The sequence below is a fragment of the Triticum dicoccoides genome, chromosome 2B, assembly GCF_002162155.2.
Source record: "Triticum dicoccoides isolate Atlit2015 ecotype Zavitan chromosome 2B, WEW_v2.0, whole genome shotgun sequence".
NCBI lineage: Eukaryota > Viridiplantae > Streptophyta > Magnoliopsida > Poales > Poaceae > Triticum > Triticum dicoccoides.
In genome coordinates, this window is record NC_041383.1 from 611,429,999 (window position 1) to 611,440,600 (window position 10,602).

Here is a 10,602-nt window from a genome sequence, read left to right on the forward strand (position 1 = left end):
AGTGAATGGAAGATGAAGACGAATAGTCATGCGTGATTACTCGTGCCATTGAGAATAATATAGCTCTTCATAAGACAAATAGAATAAAAGATTATTTTTTTCAAAGATGAGGTGGCATGTGTGGGGCACATGTGGTGAGGTGGATAGGCTGCATGTCAAGCGAAATAGCATGGTGGGGATGAACTATTTAGGTATTATAGATTTTTTACGTTGTTGTTGTTGTCGTATGCATAGCAATGTATGTACTAGTTCTTGTCGTCATATACACATGGTACTGGTAGGATAGAACATGTACTAGCATAAATATCACCGCATCCACGGCACACAACAGACACATACACATCAACAAGTCAACAACCACATCCACAACACATCTCACCTTCGGGGAGGCAAAGGAGGTTCTCGGGCAGATATGGTCGGGGAGGGAGAGGAGGTGCTTGGAGATGGTGCCTAGGGAGGTGCTGGGAGGAGGTGGTCGGAGTAGTCCTTCGGGAATCAGATGGGGTGCTCGGGGAGGGCAGCAACGGAGATCGAGGGCGGCGACGAGTGCAAGGGGAGTGTTTGGTAGCGAGGGCAGTAACGGGTGCGTGTAGTGGGATATGGTGAGTGTGAGGGAGGTAGTGCAGGTCGCAACAATGCCTATCTTCGGGTGCCCAACATGGCAGTTAGGACCCCATTGCATAGGGATCAAATATTTAAACTATTACGTCCACTTCGCGGTGTCATTTGCCCGTAATTTTGGTCAACCCTATCTGCTTTGATTTTTGAGATTCTGGAATCGTCAACTCTGGCTCCTCAAAATTTGCATTATGACCACCGCCAACTTCTCATTCTCGACTCTGCGGAGTTAGGCCGTTCGGCCCGGCTCTGGTGGTGGAGTTGGCGGAGCCGAGAGCCGGGGTGTCGAATAGGCCCTCAATTGCCACGGTTAGTTCCTGTTATCCATGCGTGTTTCCACGATCGCGCACATGACCATGCCTGACCGATGATCGCCTACCAGCATGTTCCCCCAATCGCCTATGCCGTCACCGACACCCTAACTGATTAATCGATTAACCGATCCCCTCTAACTGCCCTGCTCCGTTCATCCATTCCGATGTTTGTCTGCAGGACATGAGGTCAGATTATTGATTTTTCTAACTGTATCAATTTCTTGATTTAGTACTACCTTTACTCTTTTAGCATTAATATTCGATATATCTTAAAATATTGTATGGAATAACACATCTTTCAAGTTATATCGATTTCTTATATTGTAGGACACATTTTGTATTTAGCCCCAGAGTTCCAAATTCCTGGAGACAGCCTTGGTGGCTTCAAATTCCTCCAGGGAATTCCACAGGTGGAGTCCTCCTACTCGCTTTGATGATTTCTTGCTGCAGCGAAAATCTTTCTGGTGCGGGTGGTTCTCATCGACGGCCGTTTATTGGAGTTAAGGGTAGTGTTTTTTCCATGTTCAGGGGCCTTGGTGGAAAATTACATTTGTACCGTGCTCATCGGTAAAAAAACAGTTCTCGTTTTTTTTAAAGGACATGACACCAATCCAACTAGCTATAGCTTCTCTTATCTCCACTATTTCCTTCCCTCGAACATTGTCTCCACTATCGGGAACCACGAAAAGGTTCTTGTCGTCACAAAGAAGCTGCAATATCTGTTTCTTTCAGCATTTCGGCGTGCTGTTTTCTCCTGCACCTCCCGGCTGATCCCCCGTGTTCTTCCCTTTTTCTTACAAGAGTAGCAGTGAGCAACAAATATGCAGACATTCAGTAAGATACCATTACCTTTCACATGCGGGAACACAAGCAAGCAAGCAATCCGATCAATTTACAGAGATCAAAGACCATTGCACGACTCACCGGTGCCACACTGCAGCGAGAGGCTGGAAGCAGTGTAGCTGAAGGCCCGAAGCTGTCAACGCCGATACCCACAATCCCTGAACCTTAAGCTATTTCCAGTTACAGGGCAACTCTCCTTTGGCAGAGCGCTGAATGGAGCTACATGGCCTCACACGCTCCCTGCCAATAAAGAGGAGCCCTGAAACTGGATTGCTTAATTAGACATCTCACTACTGAATCTTGATTGTTCAGAACAGTCGCTTCCTTTCTTCTTCTTCTTCTTCTTCTTCCTTGCCTTGACCTTGCTGCTCTCCCTCTCTGCCGCATCACGGGATTTATAGGGGGCAGAAATCCAGCTGGGGAGGCATATACGTGCTAGATTTTCAAAGGGTTTTAAACCATGGATATCCTCTTGGCATCCAACATCTCCCTTTCCCTTTTACGTTCTTGGTTGTGCCCTCTAAAAAGCTCAGTCCCCACTACGGGATTCTTCTTTCATTTTCGAGACCCATCTTTGGGGGGTTGGAGTTGACACTTTGCTGTTTTTCTTTGGTCAGAAAACTAAGAAGAGATGGGTGAGTAGATGACGTTTCTGAACAAGATTTGACCAAAAGTAAGTCAGTAGCAAACGTTTCTGAACAAGATTTGACCAAAAGTAAGTCAGTAGCAAACGTTTCTGAACAAGATTTCTTCTTAAACACAAATCTATTTTTTCTCCGGACAATACAGATTTCGTCTTGATAACCGTACAAATGAACACACACTTCCAATAATGACGCGCAACTCATTCCAATTGTTCACATACTGCAGTTACAAATACATAATGTGCCTGCCAATCTTCGTCAAGTGGACTACAGTTTTCTCCTCCTTAACCCTTCAGCACGCACCCTCTCGTCTCGCATCTTAACCCCCATATACCTGTCAAGTTACAGACATGATCATTATTTTTTAAGAGAGAAAGAGAGATTGATAGGATCCGACCTAAAAATGCAACCATTGAGACCGAATCAGTACCCACTATAGGAGTCTAGGACCTTGGCTAAAAAGTGGTATACATTTAGGGATGGTCATCCAAAATGACATGTACCCCAAAGGAGCAAAAACGGGCCATTACCTGCCGAGCATCATCACGGTGGCCTGCGGGTTGGTTCCCGGCGAGGCGTTGAACGTGGAGCCGTCGATGACTCGCAGCGCGTCGACGCCGAGCACCCGGTACTCGGCGTCGACGACCCTGCCGACCTGGCAGCCGCCGTGGTAGTGCCAGATGGTCATGACGGTGTCCTTGCAGAACTGCTCCAGAGACTTGGAGTCGTTGTCGTGCCGAGGCAGCAGGTTGACGGGGAACTCCGCCGTGATGTTGAGCAGCTCCTCCATGGAGAAGTAGGGGTACGTGAAGTTCTGGAAGGATTTGGACTGGATGACGCGCTCGATGAGCGTCAAGCCCTCGACGCAGCGCCGGAGGTCCTGCGGGTGCGAGAAGTAGTTGAACGTCACCGCCGGGTTGTCGTCCGGGTTAAGGTTCCGCAGCTCGAGGTGGCCCGTGGACGCCGGCCCAAGGACCTTCTCCAGGATGAAGCCGCCACGGAACACCGAGTCGTCGAGCTGGCTCATCGCGTCCGCCGCGCGCGCGATAGCCTCCGGCGTGCGCTGCTTCGGGGGCACCGTGGCCAGCTGCCCAGTCTGCAGGAACAAGAGCACGCGGGGATCACAGATGTTCCGTTCCACTGATCATTTGGCAAGCTGTGACAATGTCACTTGCAATGTGTACGTACCTGTGGAGAGAACATGCCGAAGTTGCGGGGCGGCCGGCGGTTGCCGCCGGAGCCCTGGTGGCGCGGGTTGGCCCAGTTGGAGCCGCTGGCGCCCTCGATGTAGCTGCCGAACTGGGTGATGCCGACGACCTGGATGAGGGAGACCTCGACGGGGGAAGGCGACGGCACGAAGATGGCGTTCATGGGGTTGTCGGCCATGCCCTGCCCGACCGCCGACTGGTTCAGCACGAGGGTGATGTTGAAGGAGCGCAGGTGGTCCGCGGGGCCGACGCCGCTGAGCATCAGCAGCTGCGGGCTGCCCATGGCGCCCGCCGAGAGGATGATCTCGTTGCGGCGGCCGGTGTTGAGGTACGCCTTGTGCATCCGCCCTCTTGAGTCGTGGAACACGACGCCGTGCGCCACCGGCCGTGCCCGGCGCCCTGGCGCGAAACAAGCGCGGGTGACGAAATTTCAGTTCGGTCGGCACGCAAAAATGCCGCGTGCATGCATGTTGCCTGGCCGTAAACACAAAACGAACTTTGACTGATAGAGCTCTGACCTCCGACATTGAAGAGGATCTTGGCCACTCTGGCCCGGAGCAGCAGGTCGATGCCCTCGGGGCGCGCGTACCGCAGCAGGTCGGCGGCCGTGTGCCGCCGGCCCTCGTCATCGAATATGGAGCCGCCAACCTTGGTCCCATCGATGTGGTCGAACGTGAAGCCGTTGTCCGGCGCCACGCCGACCTCCATGAGCCCCCTCTGCAGCGCGCCCTGCCAGGGGCCGAGCTCGGGGTGGAACGCCACCACATCCTCCACCCACCGGTACGCCGCCTTGGCCGCCGCTAGGTCCCACCCGACGTCCAGCACGTACTCGTCGCTGGCGCGCGTGTAGAAGCCGGCGTTGATGCAGCTGCCGCCGCCCAGCACCCGCGGGCGCGAGTTGATGACGCCGTCCTCGGACACGAACCGCTGCGCCGGCGACCCGGCGGACGTGTCGGCGAGCGTGGCCGTGAAGTGGGTCATGTTCTCCACCCGCTGGTCGCCGTAGGGGGACCCGCCGCGCTCCAGCAGGAGCACGCGGAAGCGCTGCGACAGCGTGGCGGCGAGCGGGCACCCCGCCGTGCCGCCGCCCACGATGATGTAGTCGTAGTACGACACCGCCGGCGCCCGCGTCGCGTCCCGGGCGAACGTGTAGTTCACTCCTCTCGCTGCTTTTGTTTCACGGCATGCACACGCTCATCAATCAGTAACACAAATGGCACAATGCATGATGGACACGGAGAACTAAACCAGTCACCTTGTGGCGAGCAGCACAGGATCGCGCAGATGATCACCAGTGCTCTTGCGAACGGCTGGTCGGAAGCCATGGCGACTACGTGCAAGTCGAGCGTGACGAGGTTGGACTGAGAGCGCTGGAGCTTGGTTCTTGTGTGACCAGCCCGTGGGATACCATGCGCCCTTTATATCGCCGTGCTCCGGTAAATCGCCCGACGACCCGGCATGCACACTTGTTGCACGCATGCGACCACATCCCACGGTACGTGTGCAGTGTGCTAGGGTACAGCACGCCGCGGTGAGCACGCCATGAGCGTGGTAAAGAAGCGGTAGGAAAAGGACTCAACGACCGGAGCAACCAGACAACCAGTGAGCTCATCTCCGTGGCCGTGCGGAGCGGCCGTGTCAAAGGTGACGCGCCCTCTTCCCTGTTTGGTCGCGACCTACCGCCGAGCCGGAGCGAGTCAGCGGGTGAGGATTTGGCATGGCCCAGCTAAACGGTTGACGCATGCCGATCTGGCGCGCTCGAAACGGCCCGGCCCAGCGACGTTTCTTTAACACGCCCCAGCGCCTGCATTTGGCACCCCGCGTGGAGTTAGATCATCTACTCCGGGAGCCGGGCGTTGGGAGCTCAGTATTAAAGCCTCAGGATTGCTTAGAGGAGTACAGAAATACCTTGTCACTTCAAATTTATCAGTGTGCGCCAGAAATCATATCCATGTTGTATTTCCAACACACACTAAATGCATCTGAATTCGCAAGTTCAGGGATACAAATAAAAAAGCAACTTAATTTACATCTGTTTGATGCATGTACTATTGCACTACAACGCCTTTTTCTTACATGGACGTGCAACAGACCAACATTTACACAGTTTATTGAAGTTGATTGATGAAGTCTACAAACAAATATCGCCACTACTTGAACAACCCAGCCCAATGTGGGCGGGAACCATTTTCACTGTCTGTACATTCTTCAGAGAGTAGAAAAGGTCTTACTGATCAGCCTCCTCAGTAGAGGGTGTTGTATGTGCAGAACGTTGCGACGATGGAGACGATGGTGATCACGAGAGGCGGCAGCAGGGTGACGTTGAGGAGCATGTCCGTGCCTAGGTAGCCTGCCGCGGTGATCGTCGCGTCCGCGACCACACGGGCCAGCGTCCCGGCCTCCGTTGAGAGGAGGCCGCCGTTGTAGGTCCCTCGCGACAGCCTCGACGACATGACCCGCGAAAGCAGGGATAGGTTTACTCCTGCATTTGATCGTCAGCAATGGAGAGGTTTATTACGGTTGTTTCAGATATATTGCGCGTGCTGCTGAGCTGAATGGTTATGGTGTACATACCTTCCAGCACCTCTGCGAATACAAACGTGATGAGAGCCGAAGAGACGTACTGTGGAATCGAGTAGTGAGGCGTGTAACGGAAGCTCATGATAATGCCAATCAGAACCATGATTTCAGATGCCGCCAGAATTTGCCTGCGAAAGAAAGAAGTTTGACAATGTAATTGATGATTTTGACAATGTAAGAGCAATAGCACATTTCATTTGTATTCGTATTGCATGGTTCAAAGAAGGCGAGAACAACAATATGACCAGTAGAATACTTAGAAAATAGAAGGATTTCATATATACACTGGTATGCCTTGTTAAGAAAAGTTACCTGTCCTCAAACCAGTTCGTAACGTAGCTCCCGACAATGGCATTTACTGGAAGAACAGTCAATCCAAGAATCGCTAAAAAGATGGCCACAGCACTTGTATCCCAATTAAAATAGTATGTGGTGACAACACTTGATTCGGAGAGCAAAATTTCCATCGCATACTTGAGCATAAAGTATATCAATAGTTGTACCTGAGAAATCACCATTCATATAAAGTTATTAAAGGAAAATACACAAGACAGTAGTTTCAGTAGATAAGCAAAATACACAAGACAGTCTTTTTAATTTTTTGTCGATGCCAACTTACCTTCTAGTAATTAGAATAAAATTATTTTTAACAAGACACCATACCTCACGTCATGGAGTTCAGAATTTTTTGTATGAATGAAACTATGGAGATAATGTGTTTCCTTTTTGGCATGCTTGAGTTCAGGGAAAACAAAAAGAGCAGTTAGGCGAAAAACAAACCTTCACAGAGGGTGTCAGCAATTTATATGCTGAAGCAAATGATGTTGCTGGCTCATGGGAACTTTTATCATCTTCATCATCATTATCCTCCGAAATATCATCCAGCCTCTCTTCTGAACCTAGAAGCAGAGGTTGTGCTAGACCTTCCTCCAAATTAGCACTTTCTTGATGACCTATTTTCTCAAGAAGTAAACTTCGTGTTAGAACAACTTCTGACGATGTTACATAATGCCTGTGGTGGAGCACACACTGTTATCGTACAAGGATGAGTTCCAGCGTAGTTTATGTTTTCAAACAGAACATTTTGTTCTTCCAAAAAATATAACATTTTGCACTAGCAAAGCTACTACTGTGGGCTGAGAGCTTACCAGATTCAGAAGGCTGCGGTGTTCTGGCTGCAGCCTCGGCTGCAGCCTTAGCGAAGTGTTCCGGCTCTTTGAATGAAAACCACAGCCACACCAAGTAAAGAAGCCAAGCAACGGACATGACCCATCCAGGCAATGTGCTCTGGTTAAAAGTCAGCGAGTATATCGTAAATTTTGTCTGAAGAAAACCAGCAAGGCCAGGGCCACATGCCATTCCAAGAGCACTAGCACTGACGAACCCTGCAGAGGCTTGGAGCCTGATCTTGAGAGGCACGCAGTCACTGATATACCTACGGTTCACAGCTCTTGCAGAACCCAACCTGTTGTCAGTATGACAAAAGGAGCTACTTCAGAAAATCTCAAATCATAAAGAATGGTGACATGTGGTCTGAAGTCTGATCGAGAAACTAAAAACGAATTCATAACAGTAAGTTTGTCGAAGTGAGAAAAGAAATCTGCATACCCGCATAGTATCCGGCCAATCAGGAGAACTGTCAAGGAGTTCAGGTCATATGCCAATGCATACAGCAGATTCCCAGAGAATAGCATAATGCTGCTGAATACTAGAGGTCTGAAGTATGACCTATTCGACCAGGCACTGAAATAAACCGAAGAGAACACCTGAGCGACCGCCATCGATCCAATGATTATGCCACAAACTGTCGCGGCGGCTCCAAGGCTCACTGAGTAGTCGTCTGCGGTCGGGACGATGATATATGTGTTCACCATATAAAGAAATGTGTTCACTAGGTTAAGCATCAGGGACATGAAATGGTAGCTCTCATCATCGACATTATCCTCCGATCCACTGGGTGTGTCGTCTTGGACGATAAGTGCGTGTTGTCCCAAGTATTGCATAAAACTCGTCGCGTGTGTGAGTTTCTGTACTGCATGGTTTACCTGGTCTATGATAGGGTCCTGAACATAAAAGAAAATAATCACAACACACTTTTAAAACCGTACAACAAATAGAACTGAAAGAGAGTGGACCCGTGGAAATACATTACCTGCAGCACAACAGATGGGTTATCATATATGGATAAAAAGCTTCCTCGATGCTCATGTTCCAGATATGCAAGGTTGCGTGATAAAGCACCTGCAACGGCTACAATTCCCTGTATCGATAGAAGCGCAAGATAAGTTGCAGAAATGCTGATTAGCTGCTGGAAAAGAAGAAGAAAAACCTGTTGCCAACGTATGATGCCAGAAAATTACCACTTGCTTAAAGACTTGCTGAAGCTGTGAATAAGGATGGTTTGAACGAGTGGTGACATAATAATCTGTAAACTTATAGCCAAACCGCTTATCGAATTTCTTCAGTATCTTCCTTAGACCGGTAGCATTCATGTCAACAAAGCGGAGAAGCTTTACGAGATCTCTTCCAACATCTCTGTAATCCTCACGAAGTTGGAAAACTCTTGATGTATCAACCTGCTGCATAATGGCAGCACGCTGTGCTCCCAATTCCTCAATCCTTCTAGAGAGGTGGCCTTGTTGTTGCAGCAGAAAGAGCACGATCCTTTCAATCTGAATTTAGTAACACCAAAGAACTTTAGCTAATTGCAATATATGCTATTTCAAGACACTAAGCTCGTGGTGTAGGATACGATAGACCAAATGAACAAGTAGCTTAAAAATTTGTATGTATGATTATTTCAAGAGAAATCACTCTCTGCATACCTGATCATCAAGAATCCTCGAGAACTCCTTAAGAACTTGCTCGCAATCTTTGCCACCAATTTGGGTCTGTTGAACGTATTGCTTTAACAATTTCTTCATCAATTTGTAGTTAATATAGTACCTAACAACAGAAAGATAAAATAACTCATAAGATAACAACAGGAAATTTGTTAGACTTGTGAAGGACTTCAAGACAAACATACCCTTTCCATTCTTCTACTTGATCTGCCATCAACTTCTTCCCGAAGTTCACCATCTTGCTGTTTCAGTACCAGAATCTAAAACAGAGGATAAATCATTAGATGATATGGCACATAAAAACCCATCACAAAGGCAGTATGAATTAGACAGCAATTGTATTAAATAAGCACGTCTAGGGAATTATTTTCGAAATTATCATATTTAGTAAATTAATTCACTTGTTTCTATCAAATGGATCATGGAATTGCAGTCTAACGTAGGAAAGCAGGAAAGATAGCGATGTACAACTAAGACGTAGTAGCCGCCCCCTAAATAAGGAATACTATGATTTAGCCAATAAACAGTGTGTGTTCACAAGATTCAGCATCAGTCAAACAAAAACTAGATAGAAATTATTTAGCACACGCTACCCGTCTCCCTGTTTATACAAAATGAATTTAGGGAACCGTCCACTCCATAAGAGATACTACATCATTCGCCATGACAATTTTGCCATTCACAACGCAAGGGTCGATTCACGGCACACAGTGAGTACTTTTTAACAGTTCTCTCAAGGAGAACAAAGCTTTTGCGGAAAAAAAAGGATAACAAAGAACTAGAGAAAAAAACTAGTACTGCATGTTAGGAGGATCGCACAGGTTAATTATGGTGTCGAGAACGATTGATGAGTCACTGGAGAGGTAAATGTTAGTCTGCTGTAGCATTCAGTCAAAAACGTGCTAAATATCTGTCTATCGCATGACTTATCACTGATTGCACCTACATCAGACCAGTATTAAGTATTAACAGAGCGCAATTGGACAAAATTAATCTATGGTCCGAAGTTGGGACGGATCTGCCAGGGATAATATTAACACCTCAACATCAGCAGCCATCGATTGGTTGCCGGATGAGAAAACTAATCTCCAAGGTTGATATGCCAGGTAGCAACAAAACCCAGAACCTGCATGTGTCGTGGCGACAAAAATGACGGGCCTCCTTGGTCAGAGGAGCTCAATCATGGGGCACCCGGAGTACTTCAACAACTTCTCTTTCACCTTGTCTTTGTAACAAGTCTTATTCTATTTTACTCTTAAAGTAAAATACAGAGTCCTTTCACTTGTCCATTTGTCTTGCAGTGGTTGTTTTTTGGACGAAATCTTGCAGCGGTTGTTGAAGCAGAGCCGCGAAGGTCAAAATTGCTGTCTTCCTTACGTTGTTACCTTGTGTTATAAGTTTGTTGGTACAATGAAAGTTGAAGTTCGTCATGATGGGAAGGGAGAAAAAAAATCTTCTTGAGGACCGAAAGGTCGAGTCAAAGAAAACCATGGAATGTACAGGATGAACTTGATGAGCACACATACATCCATCAAATCTTTCATCCAAAGTT

General features: G+C 48.2%; 2 protein-coding genes across 2 annotated transcripts in view; both read right to left on the reverse strand.

The window, feature by feature from the left end:
- Window positions 1-1,519: 1,519 nt before the first annotated feature.
- Window positions 1,520-5,008, reverse strand: LOC119365150 (protein HOTHEAD-like). Its single transcript, XM_037630750.1, has 7 exons — window positions 4,883-5,008; window positions 4,146-4,793; window positions 3,608-4,026; window positions 2,950-3,515; window positions 2,723-2,753; window positions 2,600-2,639; window positions 1,520-2,153 (listed from the first exon to the last, which is right to left on the reverse strand). The coding sequence occupies exons 1-7, from the start codon at window positions 4,950-4,952 to the stop codon at window positions 2,050-2,052; spliced, it is 1,878 nt and encodes a 625-aa protein (XP_037486647.1). The 5' UTR covers window positions 4,953-5,008; the 3' UTR covers window positions 1,520-2,049.
- Window positions 5,009-5,549: 541 nt separating this feature from the next.
- LOC119365149 (SPX domain-containing membrane protein OsI_17046-like) overlaps window positions 5,550-10,602 on the reverse strand; it is a 6,298-nt gene continuing 1,245 nt past the window's right edge. Inside the window, exons 3-12 of the mRNA XM_037630749.1 lie at window positions 9,236-9,310; window positions 9,033-9,153; window positions 8,568-8,879; window positions 8,360-8,467; window positions 7,816-8,270; window positions 7,356-7,672; window positions 6,988-7,160; window positions 6,520-6,710; window positions 6,202-6,335; window positions 5,550-6,109 (exon numbers count right to left, since the gene is read on the reverse strand). Of these exons, the coding sequence (XP_037486646.1) occupies window positions 5,871-6,109; window positions 6,202-6,335; window positions 6,520-6,710; window positions 6,988-7,160; window positions 7,356-7,672; window positions 7,816-8,270; window positions 8,360-8,467; window positions 8,568-8,879; window positions 9,033-9,153; window positions 9,236-9,288 (2,103 nt within the window). The 5' untranslated portion in view covers window positions 9,289-9,310 and the 3' untranslated portion in view covers window positions 5,550-5,870. The remainder of the gene's footprint in view (window positions 6,110-6,201; window positions 6,336-6,519; window positions 6,711-6,987; window positions 7,161-7,355; window positions 7,673-7,815; window positions 8,271-8,359; window positions 8,468-8,567; window positions 8,880-9,032; window positions 9,154-9,235; window positions 9,311-10,602) is intronic.